General features: G+C 49.8%; 1 protein-coding gene across 3 annotated transcripts in view; it reads right to left on the bottom strand.

Annotated features, from left to right (window-relative positions):
• AQP11 (aquaporin 11) overlaps window positions 1–23,213 on the bottom strand; it is a 162,635-nt gene that overhangs the window by 55,986 nt on the left and 83,436 nt on the right. Inside the window, exon 1 of one of the 3 annotated variants that reach the window (XM_069203916.1) lies at window positions 11,204–11,973. The exons of the other annotated variants lie outside the window; for them this stretch is intronic. Within the exon in view, the coding sequence (XP_069060017.1) occupies window positions 11,204–11,828 (625 nt within the window). The 5' untranslated portion in view covers window positions 11,829–11,973. Of the gene's footprint in view, window positions 1–11,203; window positions 11,974–23,213 lie in introns of those variants that run through there. 3 annotated transcript variants of the gene reach the window in all.

Here is a 23,213-nt window from a genome sequence, read left to right as displayed (position 1 = left end):
CGAAAGCCTCTAAAGGTGGATGAGGCCGAAGTCTGGAGTCCCAAGGATCTAGCTGTTGCTCTACTCTCTTTAAAGCGTTCTAAGGTCGAATCAGCCTTAGAACCGAAGAGCCTTTCCCCATCAAACGGGAGATCCAGGAGCGTAGCCTGCACGTCCGTCGAGAAGCCAGATGATCTGATCCAAGACTGCCTTCTAGAGACTATGGTCGTGCCCATAGCCCTAGCAACCGAGTCCGCAGTGTCCACACCAGACTGGATGACTTGCGTTGCAGCCGCTTGAGCATCCGAAAAGAGTTGCAGCATCTCCTGTGATACATTAGGATGGCCCTTTGCCTCTTCCATAAGGGCATGTACGTAACGACCCAGTATACATGTGGCGTTAGAAGATTTCAAGGCCATACTGCACAATGAAAAAGTCTTTTTAGCCGTATGGTCCATCTTTTTAGACTCTCTATCAGCAGGAACCCCAGGAAACGAGCCAGGAGAGGATCTGGAGGAACATGATGCTTGGACCACAAGGCTCTCCGGAGTTGGCTGCCTGGAGAGAAACACCGGATCCCCAGGCGCCGTCCTGTAACGCCGAGCCACCGCCCTGTTGACTGCAGCGGTGGATACAGGCTTCATCCAAATATCCTTTATAGGGTCCAGCAGAGCCTCATTGAATGGAAGAAGAGGCTCAGCAGAAGCAGATGTTGGATGGAGAACCTCAGTCAACAAATTTCTCTTAACCTCCGCGGTGGGAAGAGTAATATCCAAAAAGTCTGCAGCCTTACGAATGACCTTATGGAACGTAGCTGCCTCCTCCGTGATCTCCCCACGAGAAGCTAGATCCCACTATGGGGTAGTGTCCAGGCCGCTAGCTGACTCTAGACCCTGGAAGTCACCTGAGTACTCAACAACTTCTCCTTCCTCTAGGTGTTGCCTTGCGTACTCTTCTTCTTCCAAAAGACGGAGGGCCAGACGCCTTGATCTAAGTCTGGACTCCAAGCCTGGAGTCGACAAGGAGTCAGCCGACGCCGAAGAAGACCTCCGTCGGCGCCGAGCCTCGGATCCGTCCGAAGCCAGAGGCTCCGGCTCCACAGCGATCCTAGACGTTGATGGGATCCGAGGCGAATCCACCGGCGCCGTAACAGGTGTAGCCATCCTGGCCGACGTCGTAGTCATCGGCGCTGCTTCAGGCGCAGTAGGCATAAACGGGGTGAACGGCGCCGACTTGAAAGACGCCGGAACACCCAAATCGTAGGCCAAAGGACCAGACGGACCTGCGTGACTTCCACCCGGCGCCATGGAAGCAAAGATGTTAAACATAGCGTTCAAAAACGCTGCAGGATCCGATCCCGGAGTCGGGAAAGCCGGGTACAGTGGTGCTGCACCGGCGCCGGTAAAGCTGCCGAAGAGGGTCCGGGTAACTCCTGGCCAGGAGAACCTTCAGGCCTCTGGAGAGGCTCGACCTCAAAGACCGACCCGGGTGACGTCGGGCTTATCTCCCACGTCGGCCGACGCCGAACAGACAGAGAAGCCGATCTAGACCTGGACTGACCCTTGCTCGATCGGCGCCGAGATCCATGACGGCGCCGAGAGCCACTATGATGGTGGCGAGACCTCGAGGATCTCGACGAAGACTCCCTCCTATGACGCCTCTCTTTCTTTTTCTTGGATCGAGCCAAGAATAACTTCGCCTCTCTTTCTTTGAGCGCCTTAGGGTTCATGCGCTGGCACGAACCGCACGCCTCGACCTCATGATCTGAACTAAGGCACCAGAGGCAGTTATCGTGGGGGTCGGTAACCGACATCCGACCCCCGCATTGGTTACAAGGTTTAAAGCCGGATTTTCTAGGCTGCGACATCGTAACCGACAGTTGGTAACAGTAGCTCCCTGTGAGCCTTGAAGAAACAACCGTTATTCGGGCACGGAAAAAAGGGAACTGACGTCTGCACGTCGACGAGGGCTTCTTATTACCTGAATGTCGTCATGTGGCGTCGCGTGGAGTCGGGCGATTGTGACGTCATCGTCGACGTGCAGAGCTAGAAGAAATTTCCGTTGAAGGCTGGCGCGAGGGGAGAATTCTTTTGGTGAGGAATCCACGGGTAGGTGTATCCATCAGAAATTAAGGTATTTTATTTTAATGACACAATTACCAACAAGTACTAGAGAGGCAACCCTCCAATAGGAGGTAACACACTAGATATGTACACTAGTAATCAGCAATAGGCATAACAAGTGATAGAAAACAGTACAAATGCAAATAGACAATAGTGACCCTAGGGGAGCCCAAACCATATACTAAAAAAGTGGAAAGCAAATGCAGGACCCCCACCTAGGTACATGGAATGTGTAGAGGGGAGCTGGGGTACTAGGAAACCCCAAAGGTAAGTACCACAGAGCCCCCTAGCGACCAGGAAGGAAGGAATAAGTTACAGGATTTTTCGGAAATCACCCAAAAAGAAGGAAAAGAAGAAAATACAACACCCAGACAAGAATGCGAGAAACAAGCTGTGGATTCCTGAAGAGGACGACCTGTGGAAGAAGGGGACCAAGTCACAGAACAGTCCGGGGGGGGGAGCAGGAGCTACTACCCACCCAGCTGTGGATGCAGGAGCTGGTCGACGATAGGACGAAGACAGTCAGGAATGCAGCCCTGGAGCAGGGAAAGAGTTCCTGGAGGATGCAGTTGACGTCCCACACTGGATAGATGATTGCAGTCGGCCAGTGGCGTGGAAAAACCACCAACAAGCCTTGGCAAAGGCAGAAGTCGTTGTGAAGCACAAGTGGAGCTGCCGGGGACCAGCAAGGTCCAGGAGGACTCAACCCATGGGGAAGTCCTAAGGGGACCCTCAGCTCATTGGCTACCACCTGGCACTCCCTATAACGCCCCTAAATTTTGTATTTAGGTGGCACCCCTGAACACTAGAACTCAGATCCTGACTACTTACAAAGAAGGAGAAAGAAGAGTTTCCCCACAGAAGAAGCAGCTGACCCGGTATCAGACCTTCAGGCCTGCCTGCTGACCTCAGTGGACTCTGCATAAAAAAACTGGTCATGCAGCTGCAACTTCAAGAAACCCAGGAAACCTGACGTTTTTGTTTTTTTTAAAGACTCAGGATTCCGTGAGCAGCAGACTTGCTCAGCAACAAAGTACCCAACGAGGACTCTGCAGCCTGGAAACCCGACACCTGAAGTGACCTCTGCACCCGACAACCTTGATCCGGTGAGAAGCCAACAAACGGTGCCAGCAGGGCTCCCCAGTTGTCCTGAGCTCGAGTACACCTGAGTGTCACCTCTCCTGGACTCATCCTAGTCACCTGCAGCCCCGGCACGCAGGGCACCCCTCCCACAGCCTGGTGGTGAGAGAAAACCAGACACTTACTGCACCCACTGCCCCGTTGCCAACTGAGGAGGGCCACTGGTGCGAACGACATCCTCTGGCTCCCCTGAGAACATTCCACCTTGGTTGACCACCTGCTGGACTACCCGAAAACCCCTGCAGCCTATGCAGAACTCCCGACCGCAAGTTGTCCCGGACTGTGAAACCCGATGCCAAAGGACACCCCGGGATCCGTCATCCCTGGGCCCTGGAGATAAGGACCAACGGTGCACCTACCTTCCTGGACATCTCAAGTCTTTGACCTACCTGCCTGTTGTCCCCAAGTGGCTTCCTAGCCAGAGCCTGGAGCCTGTCTTCTCGAGCACCAAACTCCAATAGGAAACCACTGGGCACCCAATGCCTTACTGCACTTCTACACCCAGCTGCCCCAATGCCGCCCGGTGTGACCTGTTGGTGTGGTTCTGATGAGTGCCCAGTTCTTACCTTACCTCCCTGAGATTGGCTTCGTAAGTCGTTAACACTGTGTTTGCTGAACTTTGTTTTCCTCCATACGTTAACATTGAGAACTCAAAAAATTGCACTGTGTTGACTTTTGAAACTGTAAAGTATTTTTCCTGAAAAACATACTTACCTTAAAACTAAGTTCTTTGGTTCAAAGTTTATATAAAAGCAAGTGTGATTTTTCTAAATTGGTCATGAATTTATTCTTTCGAGTGTGTGTCTCGTTTATTGCCTCTGTGAGTAAAACAAATGCTTAACACGACTCCTTGATAAGCCTAACTGCTCGTCCACACTACAACAAATAGAGCATTATTCCTATCTACATTTGCCTCTGCAACACCAATTGGAGATCCACTGGACTCTCTGTACAGTGTACTTCGTTTTAGTGCACTATACAGAGAGCCAACTTCCTACACAGAGGCCAACAGTAAAGTCCAGTCTAGGCCTAGCTGCCACTGGTCAGTTGGGTACTCCAGGAAAAAGCCTCCTGCAGCTTGTTTTCTCTTTGTAGCCACACAGGCACTCTACGCTGGTACCAGGACAAAGAACATCAGGAAACTACAACTCATCCAAAACGCAGCCGCCAGACTCGCCCTGAACCTCCCCCACCAGGAACACATCACCCAAAACCTAAGACTCCTCCACTGGCTCCCGGTGGAGAAGCGAATCAACGTCAAACTACTCACCCACACCTACATGGCCCTTCACAACATCGGACCGGCCTACCTGAATCATCACATCTCTTTCCATTACCACGCCGGACCTCTCCGATCCGCCCAGCAGGCACTAGCCACTATTCGACGCATCAGAAAAACGACCGCAAGAGGAAGATCCTTCACCTACCTCACAGCCAAGAGCTGGAACAACCTCCCCATGCACCTCAGACAAAGCCCATCTCTCACCATCTTCAGGAAGAACCTCAAGACATGGCTCTACGAATGAGGCCCAAACCCTCCACCAGTGCCTTGAGACCTTCACAGGTGAGTAATTGTGCTTCATAAAAACGGACTGATTGATTGATTGATTGACAGAGGAGGTCAGCCAACTGACTTTTAGAGTCCACTTATTTGTCCATGGTGCAAGAAGGAGCAGGCCCTGTCTTTCAGGGCTCCTCTCAGGTCACAGACAGCAGGTCCAGTCTTGTTTTGATTTTCTGCAGGTTCATAAAGTATTCTGAAGTTGGCACCTGGAGGTGCCACATTTATACTTGCCATTAGCTTGTGGCTGGGAGTGACTTCTAAGCATTCCCTAACCAATGTGGCAAAAGTTATAAGGTCAACCCTATCCACATTTCCAGTTATTGTTTGCCTTATTGCAAACAGTTGCACAAATATTTTACATATTGCCTCTAAGCGTGACTGCTTGTGCCAAGATACCCAGAGAGTGAGCAGAGGTTATTTTAGGGTTCGCTTGTGCCTTATCCTGACTAGGACAGTGGTTGCTGCTTGAACAAGGCTTTCACCCCAGTCAGCCAACAACCCAATTTCTAACAAACATCAAATATTGTACCCTTTTAAAGTGTGGTAGTCCAGTGAAGGGCTTTTGTATATGGGCCCAGGACACAGTCGGGTATCAATTACCATTGTTAGAAATCCACCTTTTCTGTGTGGTCACCCAACATTTTTCATCTTTTACTGGACCCTATATTTTTGCAGGCTTTGAAACTTTATACATGTTACCCATGCTAACCAGTAGTAAAGTGCCTGTGCTCCTCTGTTAACCATGGTTAAAGTAGCTTATTCCTCACTGGAACATTTAACTTCCTGTAAGCCCATAGTATATGATATAAAAAGTGCACCCTGGCCTGGAAGTTAAATGCCACTTGAGGACTGCAGAGCCTAGTGTGCCATCCACTAGAGGGGAAATGCAAATATGGCTTCATGCTTACTGACTGTTGTAGCGCAAACCTGCCATATGACCTTTAAAAATAGCCCTTTTTCACAAGTAAAAACCTCCCTTTCAAATATCAGTAAGTTACTTTTGTGTGAGCCTTGTAGAGGCAGCATGTTAGGACAGCTGAACCAAAGTACCTTAAATCCTGGTTGAGGAGCGTTGGATGGATCCATATTGAGGATGCATTGCGCAGTCGAGGCGATGTGTCAGTACCAAGATGCAGCGAGGCTGTGGTAAGAGGTCCTGTTGCGTCGACGACGAGGATCAGGGTTTGTGATGCAAAGATCAGTGTTGAGAATGTGGTGTGCAGTCGAGGTGATGTGTCGATTCCAATAAGCAGTGAAGCTGCGAGGTAGAGTTTCGGCATCGCCATTGAGGCTACGAACATTGAGAGGTACGAAGAGCTTGCGCAGGGAAAACGTCAGGTAACAGGTTCTGAAAGCGATGCATGAAACAAAAGATGCGTCAGCGATGCAAGTCTTTTGCAACAGGTTCAATCCATGGAGGAGTGGCGATGCATCGGTTCTGCCTGAGGATGCGCCGTTCAGCCCAGGAGATGTGTCAGTTCTGCTTGGGGATCTGTTTGTTCTGCAGGCAAGCACCTTGGGCCCACTTCTAAGGGTCAGGACTTGGATAGCCCACTTGGCAGGATATAACCACAGTTAGTAGAGTTCAGGTGCATAAGCAGGGTGGTTGAAGGTCCTTTTTATGTCCCTGAGACTTCAGATTAGGAGGCAAGCCAACTAGCCCGTGGAGTCACTCTAGGTTCTGGGGTCATGTGATGCTGGTCCAGTCCTTCTCACCCAGGCAGAGGGCAGCAGGCCAGCAGAGCAGGAAGGAATCAATCAGAGTAGCAGTCTTTTTAGCAGCACACCAGTCCTGGCAGAACATTCACAGGTCCAGAAGTGTATCAAGTGGTAGTGTCTAGGGTCCAGAACTTGTACCCAGGGGTGGATTTGAAGTTGGGTGAAGACGTCAAAGACAGGCCTTTAAACTGCACAGGGGGATACAGAGCCCTTTGTGCGTGGACAGGACAGCCTATTCAGGTGTACGTGAGGCTGGGTCCATCCTGCCAGGATGGCTCAACAATTCATACCTAAGCTTGTACTGTTTGTGACTGTTTAGGGGGGATAAACAAAGCCCAGCTGTTACCCATCCTAGACATGAGATGAGAGATAGGCAGCAGGCACCAAATGGCTAACGTAAGAAAATGGCAACCTTCTAGAAGTGGCATTTTCAGATTTGCAATTTAAAATCCAACTTCACTGTAAATTTGGATTTTAAATTGTGATTCCAGAGACACCAAACTCGAAAGAATTATCTCTTCCCATTTGGAAATTATACTTATAAATTGTAATAAGGCAACACCAGTGTTATCCTGTGGGAGAGATAGGCCTTGTCGTAGTGAAAAACAAATGTGTTTTTCACTACCAGGACAGGTAAAAATAAAAGTGCATGTCCTGCTTTTTGGACATGTTGCACCCTTTCATTTTGGATGTCCAGGGCATACCCTAGGGGAGACATATATATTAGAAAGGAAGGTTTAGACCATGCAAAATGTAGATTTTGCCAGGTCGAAATGGCAGAGAAATATTTTAAAGAGCTACTTAAGTGGGTGGCACAATGAGTGCTGCAGGCCCACTAGCAGCATTAAATGTATAAGTCCTCTGTACATGTCATACAAGGGTTAATTTGCCAGGTGTGGTTGGTAGTTCAAAACTGGACTCAGACTCGGCAATGGCAGGCCTGATACATGATTAAAGGGCTACATAAGTCTGTGGCACAATCAGTGTTGGAGGCCCACAAGTAGCATTTAATGTACAGGCCAGGGGCACATGTAGTGCACTTTACTTGGGATAAAATAAATATGCCAACTGGGGATAACGAACACTACCATGTTTACAGCAGAGAGCACAAGCACTTTAGCTCTGGTTATCAGTAGTAAATTGTGCAGAGTCCTAAGGCCAACAAAAACTAATTCAGCTAAAATAGGAGGAAAAAGGCAAAAGGTTTGGGGGTTAACCTGCAGAAAGGGCAAGGCCCAACTATGTTCGAACACATTTTTAGGCTTAGCTAATGTATTCGCTCAGAGATTCGATCGAAAGCTTAACTGAGTGGGCCACTTCAGTTTCATTTTGACTTTGAAAAAGATAATTATGTCACCATCCTGAAAGAACGTTAACAAGAACCCATAAAACACTAAAAATGTGATACTACAAATATGGGCAGCTGAAAATGAAACACACCGTGTTCCACGCACAGATACACCTTGACCCTCCTTTTACCATGTAGTTAGCTCCCTATTTCAAAATAAAACAGCGGTTTAAACTAGTGGTGGGTGAGCAACTGAAAGCACGAGCTAGCCTTGATCCAGGTGGTCAGCTCTGGCTCAGCTTGAGATCCACAAGGAACATCGAGCCAAAGGTATGTTGAGATGAGAAGCCTTAATCAATCAGTGGATTTGTAAAGCGTGTCTTATCACCCCAGGGGTATCCAGGCACTCTGAAGTGTTGCTGTTTGCCATTTACTACTCCTAAAAGAGCCATGTCTTGAGCTTTTTCCTAAAGCTGAGGAGGGTGTGTGATGTGTGGGGGTCCTTCCAGGTCTTTGCTGTGAGGTAGGTAAAGGAGCAACCTCTGCTGCAGCTGGGTCAAATTCTCGGGACATGCGCGAGGGCAAGAACTGTAGAACTGAGCTCCATGGTTGGTTGGTGGAAGGAGAGTCTGCGGTTGATTACCTTTATTTTTGTGACACAAATACTAAAATACTATATAGGCAATACCCCAACTGGAGGTAATAAAGACACATATGTAAAGTAGCAGTCAGGTAGAAATTAGCATAAAATGCAATAGAAAGCAGTGAAAGCAGTAGACAATACAGAAGGCCTGGGGGGGAGGGAGAAGGGGGCAAACCATATACTAAGAAAGTGGAATGTGAAAGTCTGCCCCCACACAAAGATGTGGAATCGGTAGAGAGGAGCTGGAGGAACCAGGAAACCCACAAGGTAAGTACCAGAATGCCCCCCAGAGACCAGGAGAAAAGAGGTAAGTAACTGACTCTCCCCAAACCCACCAGAAGATATTGCAAAACTGAGACAAGACTGCAAGAAACCAAAGAAGGATCCTGGAAGAGGAAGTCCTGGAAAAGAAGGGGGACAAGTCAAGTTCACATTGTAGTGTCCGGTGGCGGCAGGAGCCACTACCCGCCCGTCTGTGAATGCAGGATCTGGTTGACGGTGATACGAACATGGTCAGCAATGCAGACCTGGAGCAGCTGAAGAGTTCCTGAGTGATGCAGTGGACGTCCCAAGCTGGATGAAGAATTTCAGTCGGTCTGTGGTGTGGGAAAACCACCTACAAGCCTTGGCAACGGCAAAAGTCGTGAATGAAGAAAAGTGGAGCTGCGGGGGACCAGCACGGTCCAGTGGGACTCAACCCACATAAGGGAGTCCCGGGTGACCCTCAGCGACCAGGAGTCAAAAGAAGAGGAGGCCGAACCCACAGATGACCCACAGGCAGCAAGCACATGAGTTACGGTGAGGCCCATGCAACACACCTAGAAAGGAGTCCCACGTCACAGGAGAAGCATGCAGAGGGCTGTGCATTGCATGGAAGAGTACTGGGTAGCTTGGTCGCTGCAAGAGACGCGGTGCACAGTGATACTATCCTGCGTGGAGAGGCAAGGGCTTTCCGCCTCCAAATCTGGAAAGCTGGCAGAGAGGACACAGGGGACCACTCCAGACCACCACCTGTGATGCAGGAACCACCAGCTCAGGAAGAGAGGAGATCCACGCAGATGGTTGTCATTGCAGTTGGTGCCTGCAGATGCAGGGGAGTGACTTCACTCCAAGGGAGATTCCTTCTTGCTTCCTGGTGCAGACTGAAGACTTGCCGTCAGCAGAGGATGCACAGCTGGAGAAATGTTGCAGTTGCTGGAAGGAGCCGGAGAAACAACAAGTTGTCGCTGTAGCTGTAAATTGTAGGTTCCTGTAGGGTCCAGTTGCTGTTCCAGTGGCCAGAAGTCAAAGTAAATTTTGTAGAGCAGTCCTGCTGGAATCTTGCACGTCAAATCTGAGAACACACCCAAGAGGGAGGCCCTGAATAGCCCTGGAAGGGGGATTGGTTACGTAGCAAGGTGACAACCTATCAGGAGAGGGCTGTGACGTCACCTGCCTGGCCACTCAGATGCTCCTGTAGACATCTGACCACCTTGGAATCAAGATGGCAGAACCAAGTGGCCATCTAGAGGAGCGCTGGATACCACCCCTGGGGTGGTGATGGACAGGGGAGTGTTTACTCCCCTTTCTATTGTCTAGTTTGTGCCAGAGCAGGGACTGAAGGTCCCCGAACCGGTGCAGACTGGTTTATGCAAGGGGAACACCAAATGTGCCCCTCAAAGTATACCAGTAGCTTGGGGAGGCTAAAAAGTGACATGTGCACTATAAACTTAAGTGCCCACCACTCCTCCCTGCTGCTGCCACTCAGCAGCAATGGCCCACCACGCCCTACGCCCTAACAGGCAGCAGTAATGAAAAATAAAATGGTAATAAATGAACTTTATTATTACCATTTTATTTTCAGACTCTGCAGCATTTTGTTTAGTGAGGCAGTGCTCCTCTGTCTTAAAGGAGGAACCGTCCCTGGATCCAAGGTGGGCTGGTGAGTATATCACAAGGTGAAGTCACACAGCCACACCATATAATAAATTGCTTGCCTCACAGAGAGGACAAGAGAAAAGCAGCACAATTGGAAAAGACAGCAAAATAAAGTGAGTGATTGAAAAAGAGAACTAAAGGAGGGGAAAGTGAGGGGCTGATGAGAAAATGGAACCAGAAAGAAAGAGAGGACAGAGTGATATAAAAAGACAAAGTAAGTGGGAAAACAGATATGGAGAGAGGGAGAGAGAAAATACAGAAAGCGAGGGAATAATAGAAAGGCAAGGCAGATAGTAATATAGATGGAAAACGATGAAACGAAGTAAACAACTTACATATATATTTTCACGGGGTCGGTTCATGTTTTGACTCTTAAAATCGAGCCAGACCCATGGCTTGGCTGTGGCTTTTCCCATGCATTCTCTGGCTTGCCCACCTATCTTTTCAGCAATGCAAATGACTGTGTTTTTGCTCACACTACTTCAAGAGCAGGAGCTGAGTGTCTCGCATCCTACATGCGCTGGTAAAACCTAACTACGTTGAAACCATCAAAGTTGGAAGTATAGCAACCCACATAACTAATGTCCGATGGACTGTCTCAAGCATAATGTTTCAAAGGACACAGGTTTGTCTACATGTCTCTCAATTAAAACACGTGTGGCCCTTCAGGATGGCCAAGAGAAGACTGTTAAGGTGAGATTTACGCCTCCTGGGTGACACCTGCTGTACCTGCCTCCTGCCGACTCTTGGGATTGGAGAAATGTACTCCGCACACACGTTTCCCCTAGCCTCACTCCACTAAGAAATTGTCACTCTGAAAACCAACTAACCTGCCGCTGCCAGGCCCGCATAAGTAAGGCCGAGGATGTGCGCATGGTAGCTGTCCGCGAAGAGGGGCAGCATCTGCTGGACAGACTGGAAGACGAAGGAGCAGCCCAGCTCTGCCAGGGCGCCCTGCTGCACGCTGATGTGCAGGTGGCTGGTGCACTCTGGCCCCGCTAGGACGTACAGATTGGTGATTTCAGTGAGGAGGACTTGTCTGGCGCACACCCAGGCTCCGATGGCGCCACCAAATTGAAAGATTATTTTCTCTATCGTCCTGCCAAAATCCGATTTTCCAATCATCAGCTTCTGTAGGGAAGTGCAGGGGTTGCATAGCCCACAGCTCGAAGACATGCTGTGCAGCACAACGGTCGTGTAGACGATTGGGAGCAAGACGGGCAGCTCCACATTGCCGAACTCGGACAGCAGCAAAAGCTGATGACGGAAGAGACAAAGCTCAAAGGTGTAGATGGCCTCGATGGCCAAAAAGTGGTAACGCTGCGGGATGACATCACGCAGGCTAAGCCTAGCCCCCTCGCAAACAGCGGCAATGGAGGACACAGCAAGCGTCGTCTTGAGTACATGATCCGTTTCCGGAGATATAGTGGCGACGGTGGTCAGAGGTTCGGACATCCTTGGCCCCGGAGGCCGCCGACAGCCCCGCGGGGGCTCTCGGTGGCACAAGGAGCAGCGGGCAGGTGGACGCTGCCAGCACTGCGCGACCGGACGGCAGTTTGTTTTCCTTTCAAAATTCGCGTGCGTGCTGCGAGGTGGCACGCGGCCCGAGCACTCGTGCGCTGATTAGCTGCTAGCGACCTCGCCTCTTCTTTCATTGGCCTGGAGAGATGGCGGAAAGAACGGGGCCTTGCAGACCCCACACACCTCCGCTAGGTCCCGTCAACGGATCTCGCGGCCGGGCAGGCCTTTTGTTTCAATCTCCCGGGCATTTCCCAGGTGTGCTGCAGCCACTGGCGGCCGATTTTTAAACCCCAGGGCTACTCCTGATGCCTCTCCCACTTTCTGCAGCTCCCAAGACTAACCGCAGTAAGCAGAGGGAATCTTCAACAGACGGTGAAATAGAGGGCGGAAGGGGAACACAGAGAGAAAGCAATGGAAGAGAAAGGAGAGAAAGAGAATAGATGGCTGGAAAAAGCGACAGCATAAGATGAGGAAGGGAGAGGTGCTGGTTTGAGCATTTTTGCCGGGCTGCTTTAGGTTCTGGAGTCTGGCCCTGACGGACATACACACCTTGGTTAACTCTTGACAAAACAGTGGCTACCGCACGCCCCAGGGACCTATTTTAAACACTGTGTTTAATCGCCATGAGGTTAGCCAATGTAATATACTTATCATTCATTACACATAGCATGAAACATTAGTGCCCTCTAAATGCCACAGCATGTTCTAAAAGACTAACATCCTCATGAATTTAAGAGTTGGCCACTAACTTGTGGGGGATACTGTTCTAGCCAATTTAGAGTGGGCAGGGTATGTATAAGAACACTGGACCTGGTTTTACCACGTGCACATCCACCCCAAGTAAATCACAGCAACTCCAAGTACAAATGCAGCCTGGCCCCAGCTCACTATGTTTAACACCAGTGGTAGCAGCAATCAACATTTCACCTCAGTAAGACCAGATGCTCCACTTGCCCCAGATCTTCTTCCTACATCATACTCCCATCCCGAAGCACCCCCAGTGCATGTCCTGGTAAAACATGTAGAAAATTAATTTTGAGTCTGCGTGGTTATTCCCCATTCCCAGACTAAAATCTCCTAATGGTTGGATTTAGGTGCTGGTAAATATAACTTTTTTTGGGGCCCTGTTATCCCTGTATCTAAATTCGTCCAACTCGTTATAAGGATCTTGTGGTAGGACAGCTGTATTATGTACTATGAACGCTAATTTTAATTTAGAAGACACGCAGATTACAAAATCATCAGTAATGTGATAGAAGGTTGCAAATGACAGACAAGACAAGCACAAAATATGTAGTTACATGCAAAAAGTAAATTATGAGAAGGGAAACCAGCATATATAAACAAAAAATAATTACCAGACAAAACTAACTAAATTACAAAACAGGGCTGCTCACTTCAAGTTGAGAGCCTATTTTTGGTGCTTTAATTGAAAGTGGACTAATGATGCAAAACTGTACCTCCCAGCCACCTGAAGTAAGCGAGAAGTGACCAACAGCACTTTATAAATAACCCTATTTTCACAGATAAATGGCTGCTCTGGTGCCAGGTGCCACTACATGCACAAACCACCATAAATGGGGCTTAGTAGCCTATCACTGGTACTGGAAACAGAAAGCATACAGTCAGGGTGTGGCCAACAACATGGCGTGCTAGTCGTGTCCGGGATGAGCTCTGGGCGGGCCCACACAAATCCTTCAGTAATCCTTGCCTTCAACACAGTGCAAGACCCCAACTGATGTCCCTGGCGGTGGCAATAACAGGGGAGAAGGTGCAGGGCTGACAGCGCAGGTACAGAAGAGGTGGACAGAGGTGCTCAAGAAGGTGCGGTCCACGGAGGAAAACAGCGGTGAGGCGGGGGAGAGCTGCGAAGGTGCGGGAGGAGCCAGCCGCCAGGAGAGCAAAACCCTGTTGGTGCACCTGGGACGGAATCATGGGAAGTGGCAGCAGGCCGAGAGTAGGCCGCCTGGCTGCAGAGGAAGGGAAACGCAGGTCGGCCTTAGACCGAGGAGACGTGCCGCCATCTTGATTGCCCCTGAATGGCCGGCACGGTACTGGAGCGGTGTCGCTGACAGGTGAGCCGGCTGAGGGTTAACAGATCTATGGAGGTGCCATAATCCCACTGTAAGAGGCTACTCCTATTTTTCAGGAGCCCATAAAGTATTTTCCAGATTAGATTATATATTCACGTTGGCAGGATAAGTAGGGACAGTACAAAGAGCAGAATACCTACCGAAGGGCTTATCTGACCACTCATCCCTAGGGGTGACTATTGGCTGACGTAGGGAAAGGGGCTCCAGGTAGAGATTGAATGCCTGGGAGTTTCAGGATGCCACAATCCTGTGGGACATTAGAACTGAAACAGAGCAGTACTTTAAAGAAAATCAAACTACTGTCAGTTCTGCAGGGAAACACTATGGGAAGCATATAAGGTGGTAATGAGAGGTAGAACGCAAAACATTGTAGCCTATAAAAAGATTTCAATGCTGGAGGCACAAAAAGATATGGAAGATAGATTAGCAGCCTTAGAGGCAGTGAACATAAGTGACCCCACCCCCTTCACGATTAGACAAAAGGAGACCTTGAGGGCAGCATATAAGACGTTAGCCACTGATCAAATCAAATCCTACTTCCTTGCCATTCAACACCGGCTTTATGAAGTGGGAGATAAGGCAGGGAAACTGCTGGCATGGTTAAGCTGCAGAGAAGTGGAGGTACGTTGGGCGGCCTGAATAGAAGGCGACGAGGGGTCGACATGTGACTCGGATGAGGGAGTGGCAAAGGAGTTTGCGCACTTTTATGTAGCCCTCTACAGGGAGAGACAGTTAACCACTCAGTCCCAGATACCATACCTTAATGCTATAGACATGCCAGTACTTTTGGCGGAAGAAGCAAAATCTTTAGATGTGGATCTTACCCTTGCTGAGATGAAGAACGAGTTACTTACCTTCGGTAGCGACTTTTCTGGTGGATACATTAGCTACCTGTGGATTCCTCACGGTGAATACTCCCATGGCGCCAGCATTTGACGGAAATCTTCTTACTAGTCTCTGCACGTCGACGAGGACGTCACTCTAGCCCACGCGACGCCGTCTGACGTCATACAGGCAATAAGAAGTCCTCGCCGACGTGCCGATGACAGTACCAACATTTTTTACGTGCATGAGAATAATAATAATAACCCAATGCAATGAAAGAGCAAAGCAACATCTCTTAATATTATAAATCACACAACATTGCAATAAAATAGCTGTAGATTTAATATAACCTTTTTCTAAACCAATAAATATATTTATACATACGAATCATGTATATACCCAATATATATATAGATTTATATATAAATATACACATATATACAAATATCATACATGCAAAATGTATTGCAACTTTGAAGACCAAAAGGAGCACACTCAAGGATTGCTTGGAGAGACCAAAAAGGCAACGGGGAGGCGGGTGGGACCGTGAGGAATCCACAGGTAGCTAATGTATCCACCAGAAAAGTCGCTACCGAAGGTAAGTAACTCGTTCTTCTGATGGATACAACTACCTGTGGATTCCTCACCTGATGAATAGAGTCCCAAAGCAGTACCACGCCCGGCGGTGGGTGCCTAAATGGTCAAACCAAGAAATCCTGCAGCACTGACCGTGCAAAATGACCGTCCCTTCTGACCTCAGAGTCCAAACAGTAATGTTTCACAAAAGTGTGAAGGGACGACCAAGTTGCGGCCTTGCAGATGTCAACCACAGGAACACCCCTGGCCAAGGCCGAAGAGGCCGACTTAGCTCTGGTGGAGTGAGCTCTAATGCCCTCAGGCGGATCCTTCTTTGCCAAAGAGTAACAGATTTTAATGCAAAGAACAACCCACCTGGAGAGTGTTCTCTTGTGGACTGCCTTTCCTCTCCTCTTGCCCACGTATCCGACAAACAGCTGATCCTCCAGCCTGATATCCTTCATTCTGTCGATATAGAAGCTCAACGCCCTTTTTGGGTCCAGGCGATGTAGTCTTTCTTCCTCCTTTGAAGGATGAGGCGGAGGATAAAACGTGGACAAAGTGATTGTCTGAGCCAAATGGAAGGGTGAAACAACCTTCGGAAGGAAAGCAGCCTTGGTCCTCAACACCACCTTATCCCCATAAAACGTTATATAAGGGGGTTTAACCGATAAGGCCTGCAACTCACTCACTCTCCTTGCAGATGTTATAGCTACCAGGAATACTGTTTTAATAGCCAAATACCTTAAGGGGCAAGAATGCATAGGCTCAACAGGGGACCCCATAAGGAAAGTCAGGACCAAGGACAAATCCCATTGAGGCATAACGAATGGTTTTGGAGGATATTGATTCAGAAGACCTTTCAAGAATCTGAGAACAATAGGGGATTTAAATAACGATGGTTGGTCTGGAAGACAAATGAAGGCTGACAAGGCCGACAAATAACCCTTAATGGTAGCTACTGCACAACCTTTCTGCGCTAGAGACAGTGCAAAAGACAAAACATGTGACAGATGAGCATGTAAGGGATCAATCTGTCTCTCTCCACACCACATAACAAAATTAGACCACCTATTAGCGTAGATAGATTTAGTGGAGTGTCGCCTGGCCGCTAAGATAACATCCACTACATCAGGTGGGAGAGAGAAGGAACTCAGGTTGCCCCGTTCAATCTCCAAGCATGTAGGTGCAGACTCTGGAGGTTGGGGTGTAAAACCTGCCCCTGCGACTGCGAGAGGAGGTCTGCCCTGAGAGGGAGACGGAGCGGAGGGCACAGTGAGAGTTGGAGAAGGTCGGAGTACCATACCCTCCTTGGCCAATCCGGAGCTATTAAGATGACTTGGGCCCGGTCTTGGCGAATTTTCCTCAACACTCGAGGAATCAAGGGTATGGGGGGAAACGCGTAAAGCAACTGGTCGCACCAGGTTATCTGAAACGCGTCCCCCAACGCTCCCTGCATCGGATACTGGAGGCTGCAGAATAACGGGCAATGCGCGTTCTCCCGAGTGGCAAACATATCTATCCGAGGAAACCCCCACATCTGGAAGATTAAACAGACTTGATCTGGATGGAGACGCCACTCGTGGTCTGCCGAGAATTGGCGACTGAGACTGTCCGCACGTACATTCAAGACCCCGGCCAGATGATTTGCCACCAAGCAAATCTGATGGTCCTTTGCCCAGGACCATAGCCGAAGAGCTTCTCTGCAGAGAAGGTACGACCCTACTCCTCCCTGTTTGTTTATGTACCACATCGTGGTAGTATTGTCCGTCAGGACCTGTACCGACTGACCACGAAGGGATGGGAGGAAGGCCTTGAGAGCCAAACGTACAGCCCGTAACTCCAACAGATTGATATGAAACACCTGTTCCTCTGGAGACCAAAGCCCTTTGATCTCCAGATCCCCCAGATGAGCTCCCCATCCTAGGGTGGAGGCATCCGTTATCACCGTGGCCACTGGTGGCGACTGCGCGAACGGCTTCCCCTGTGAAAGATTGTTGCCCGCAATCCACCACTTCAATTCCACAGCAGCATCTCTGGAGATCTTGACAGTACCTTCTAAATCTCCCTTGTGTTGAGACCACTGCCTTCGGAGGCACCACTGAAGAGCCCTCATGTGCCAGCGAGCATGCGTGACCAACAGAATGCAGGAGGCGAACAGACCGAGCAGACGAAGGACCTTGAGGACTGGAACTACCGCTCCATTTCGAAACATTGGAACCAATTCCTGAATATCTTGAATCCGCTGAGGCGGAGGAAAGGCTCGACTCAATGTTGTATCCAGTACTGCCCCTATGAACAGGAGGCGCTGAGAGGGCTCCAGGTGAGATTTGGGCACGTTCACCGAAAAGCCCAGGTCGAACAACAACTGGGTTGTTGACTGCAGATGATGCGACACAAGCTCCGGGGACTTGGCTTTGATCAACCAGTCGTCCAAGTAAGGGAATACTGCTATCCCCTTCCTTCTGAGCTCCGCCGCAACCACTGACATCACCTTTGTGAAGACTCGAGGTGCTGAAGTAAGACCAAACGGGAGGACCGCAAACTGATAGTGCTGCGACCCTACCACAAACCGGAGATACTTCCTGTGCGACTTGAGTATCGGGATATGAAAGTAAGCATCCTGCAAGTCGACAGACACCATCCAATCTTCCTTGTTCAACGCCAAAAGCACCTGTGCTAGGGTCAGCATCTTGAACTTTTCCTGTTTGAGGAACCAATTCAAGATCCTCAGATCCAGGATTGGTCTCAACTGACCATCCTTTTTGGGAATCAGGAAGTATCTTGAGTAACAACCTCGACCCTTTTCCTGCTCTGGGACCAACTCTACCGCGCCCTTTGAAAGGAGGACTTGAACCTCCTGTTCTAGCAACAGGAGGTGTTCTTCTGAACAATAAGATGGGCGGGGCGGGATGAGGTGCGGGAACTCCCGAAAGGGAAGGGCGTAGCCTTTTCCCACAATGCCGAGAACCCAAGTGTCCGTTGTGATAGACTTCCACTTGTGGAGAAAACGCTGTAATCTGCCCCCTACAGGAGAGGAGTGAGTGGGAAACGGTGGAAGCCTAAGGCTGCTTCCCCTGCTGCACCCCTCCAGAGGACGAGGAAGAGGCAGAGTGCTGTTGAGAGGTTCCTCTGGTACGGACCCCACCCCTCCCCCTCCCTCTAAATGACCTATAGGGGAGGGAAGAGGCGGGTTGCTGGAACCTCCCCCGAAAGGAAGAGGAATAAGAGCCACGCCCAAATCCCCGAAACCTCCTGAAAATTCTAGAAGAGGCAGAGGAAGAAGGAGCTTGCAGTCCTAACGATTTGGCTGTGGCTCTGCTCTCCTTAAATCGTTCCAAGGCTGAATCTGCCTTGGCTCCAAACAGTCTGTCCCCATCAAACGGGAGGTCCAGCAGGGTCGACTGCACATCCGCAGAGAACCCTGAGCTTCGGAGCCAGGCCTGTCTTCTTGCCACCACAGCCGTGCCCATCGCCCTGGCCACCGAGTCGGTCGTGTCCAGCCCAGACTGGATAATCTGGGTCGCGGCAGCCTGGGCGTCCGAGACCACATCCAAAAGACCCTGGGGAAGCTCCGTGAATGAAGACGAAATATCATCCATCAGCGCATGGATGTACCTCCCCAGAATGCACGTGGCGTTGGTGGCCTTCAACGCCAAACTGCATGACGAAAATATTTTCTTGGACTGCGCATCCAGTTTCTTGGAGTCTCTGTCTCCAGGCACCGTCGGGAAGGAACCAGGCGCTGACTTTGAGGAACAGGAGGCTTGCACCACCAAGCTCTCCGGCGTAGGGTGTCTAGAGAGAAAGCCAGGGTCAGATGGTGCAGCTCGATACCTCCTGGCCACAGCCCTATGAACGGCCGAGGAAGACACCGGCTTCTTCCACACCTCCAACACCGGATCCAGCAAAGCCTCATTAAATGGCAAGAGAGGCTCAGCTGCAGCAGAGGCCGGATGCAATACCTCTGTCAGCAAATTCTGCTTTGCCTCTGCCACCGGCAAAGGCAGGTCCAAAAAGCTCGCTGCCTTCCTCACCACAGCATGAAAGGAAGCAGCCTCCTCCGTATATTCCCCTGGAGATGAAAGGTCCCACTCAGGGGAAGTGTCCAGCCCACTGGCTGTATCCAGACCATGCAGTCCGTCTCCAGAGTCCTCAATCTCTCCCTCCTCTAGGACTCGCTGGTACTCTTGCTCTTCTAAAAGACGGAGAGCACGCCTCCTCGAATGAAGTCTCTCCTCGATACGCGGAGTCGACATGGCCTCCGCCGACGTCAAAGAACGGCGCCGATCTCCAGAAGCATCTGACGCCGCGTCCGGCGCCACAGGCAGCTTCGGCGCCGAGGCAGGAGCCGGAGGACGAGGTCTTGGAGCCGATGGACCAACCGGAGTCACAGGGCAAAATCCTGACTTCGACGGAGGGGCAACCTCCGGGGCCGAAACATCCGAAGCCACCGGAACGGCCACCGACGCCGGCACCGGCGCCGAGCCCACATTCCCAAAAGGGAGAAAGGGCATAAAGGGTGCCGGCCGAAGAGGCGCAGGATCACCCAACGAAAAGGCCAAGGGCCCCGAAGGACCAGCCGGAGCAGCTCCTGGAGCCATCTGCTGAAAGATGGTATACATCGCATTAAGAAACGCGGTACTATCGGCTCCAGGAGTGGGAAAAGCCGGATACTGGGGTGCCTGGATCGAGGGCGACCCCGACGCCGGCCTCGACGTCTGCGACGCCAGAGAAAACACAAGAGGCTGCACCACCTCAATCACTGACACCTGACCAGGTGAAGTCGGTGACGCCGGAGAGGGCAACGGCGTCGATGGATGCGGCGTGACCGTGGGGCTGACCTCCCAAGTCCTCCGACGCCGAGCCGAAGGTGACCTCGAACGAGACTCCTTGCTGGAGTGACGTCGTGAGTCTCTACGGCGCCGGGAGTCTCGATGACGCCGGTGAGACCTTAGCGAAGAAGACTTCTTATGATGTTTCTCCTTCTTCTTTGACTTTGCCATAAATAACTTGGCCTCGCGCTCTTTGAGGGCCTTCGGATTCATGTGTTGACATGAATCGCAAGTCGAGACGTCGTGGTCGGAGCTCAAACACCATAGACAGTCGGAGTGAGGATCTGTAACTGACATCTTGCCCCCACACTCTCGACAGGGCTTGAAACCCGACTTCCTCTGAGACATTGTTACCGCAGAGAAGACTACGCAGCAGACAATACACTGTAACCACGAAGGTAACAGTAACTCCCTCGAAGATAACCGTTTCGAATGCACGGAAAAAAGGGAACTGTCATCGGCACGTCGGCGAGGACTTCTTATTGCCTGTATGACGTCAGACGGCGTCGCGTGGGCTAGAGTGACGTCCTCGTCGACGTGCAGAGACTAGTAAGAAGATTTCCGTCAAATGCTGGCGCCATGGGAGTATTCATCAGGTGAGGAATCCACAGGTAGTTGTATCCATCAGAAAAAAGCCATTACTAAACTATCCAATGGGAAGTCACTGGGGCCCAATGGTTTTCCGGCGGAATTAAAAAAAAAACAGGTTGACCTAGTAGTGCCACATCTCCGAAACTTATATATGGCAGTGAGAGAGGAGAGAATTCTTCCCCCGGACCTGAGATGGGCCACGATAGTGGTCATACCCAAACCAGGAAGACCCCCCACGAGATGTGGATCATAACGCCCAATATCGCTTCTTAATGTAGAGACCAATATTTTGGCCACGATACTTGCCACTAGACTCGCGAAGGTAATAGCACCCTTAGTTCACAGTGATGAAACAGGGTTTATGCCAGGGCGTTCAACTACAGGAACCTTATGTCGCCTACGTAATTGGATGGAGATGGTGGCTTCCCACCCTGACCTACATGTCTTTGTCTCATTAGTTGTGGAAAAGGCGTTTAACGCGGTCCACTGGCCTTACATGATAGGTATCTTACGTCGACAGGGAATTGGACCTGGGTTTATTGAAATGGTGAACTTGCAGTATACAGAGCCCTGCGCAGCAGTCTGGGTTAATGGTAAACTGTCTGAGGAATTCTCCACAGGTAGAGGCACTAGACAGGGTTGCCCCCATTACCCCTTTTATTCACCCTTGTACTGGAACCTGTAGCCTGTAAGAACCGGGAAAACCCCGGCATAGAAGGTTTTAGATCCCCAGGCTCACCACTGGAAGAGTAAAAGATTTCTTTATATGCAGATGACATACTTCTGTACCTCACCCACCCCACTACTTCACTTCCGGCCATGTTACAGACCTTTGAGTCATACAGCATGCATTCTGGGTACATCATAAACTGGGCAAAGTCCATACTTTATGCACCTTATCCGACTGCTGCAGATAATATTATTATCTGTCAGCTTGCCGGGCAACTGAAAGTTACAAGTGAGGGCTTTAAGTACTTAGGTGTTTATGCAACTCTCAATTCTGATTGAAGCCTGGTTGAAAATATGGGCAAATGTATTACAGAGTTTCAGGCAGATACAAAAAGATGGAAAACGCTCCTCCTTACACTTATGGGCAGAGTAGCCCTGTTTAAGATGATTAGCCTCCCAAGTTCCTATATATCCTGCAAAATACATACTATAAATTATCGGATGACCTATTAAACACAGTTGACAAAGAACTCCATCTGCCACTGTGGAATGGGAAACATCCCAGAATAAGTCTGCAAATGTTACAGCACAACTGCTGCAATGGAGGCCTTGCGCTACCAGATCTTAGGGCATACTACTGGGCTAGCCACCTACTGGTCATCAATGACTGGGGATGTGTGGGGGGAACTCAACCTCCTTATGCATTGGAAAGGACACAATTTGAGAAGCATTCTTACACTATTCTCTATGGAAGGACGGGCGCAGGAAGTCTACTACCGGCCACGCAAGTGGTTACAGAAGTATGGCATAGAGCCAATGGGCATATAGGATGGGCAATAAAATAACAAGAGAATCCCTGTAATGGGTAGGCAGGAAATTAAAGGGAATTGGTAAATTCCATGGCTTCAATAAATGGGATGATATACGAATATCTAAGATAGGAGACATATGGGAGGGAGGTGACCTCAGAACCTTTCCATTGCTCCAACAGGAATTTCAGCTCCTTGACACACAACACTTTAAGCTCCCAGAACACTCCCCCCTTGAAAGTAGACTATTAATGGGGGAAATACCTGAAAAAGCAGTCTCCACTATAAAACCCTCGCTAATAATAGGCCTGACAACCATACAGAAACTCAGATGACACTGAGAGGAGAATGTGGGTGAGATGAAGGAGGTGGACTGGGCAGCGGCACTAATGTTCCCTAGAGAAGTGGCAATCAAGGCCAGGCTCTGACTAATTCAATTCAACATACTCCATAGAATTTACTATGATACAGTGTGTTTACATAGGATGGGAAAAGCACCCGTCCCCTGGTGTCTGCGTTGTAGCACACAGAAGGGGGGATTCTACTATACCCTCTGGGGGTGCCCAGTGATATGTATAAAATGGAGAACACTACTGGCTGAACTGGGCAAGATACTTGAAACAGTGATCCCCGAGGACCCTAGGTATGTGTTGCTGGGCATTCCTAACGATATAGACTTGCCTCGTACAAAATTCATATTGTGTAACCTTGGACTAGCAACAGCTAAAAGGGATTTGCCATGACACAGGAGGGGACACCTGAGGCACCAAACCTGACAAAATGGAAATGAGGGATGGACTTATATATGGTAGCAGAAAGGGTAGCATGTGGCAGTCGGGGGTGCCTGCGTTAATTTCATAACAAATGGAGTGCCTGGATTAATTATTAAAAACTTGACCCAAGACCAGAACTTTGACTGTG

Source organism: Pleurodeles waltl, chromosome 8, assembly GCF_031143425.1.
Source record: "Pleurodeles waltl isolate 20211129_DDA chromosome 8, aPleWal1.hap1.20221129, whole genome shotgun sequence".
Taxonomy (NCBI): Eukaryota; Metazoa; Chordata; class Amphibia; order Caudata; family Salamandridae; genus Pleurodeles; species Pleurodeles waltl.
The sequence above is the reverse complement of the archived record's forward strand: the minus strand, read 5'-3'. Positions and strand labels throughout refer to the sequence as shown.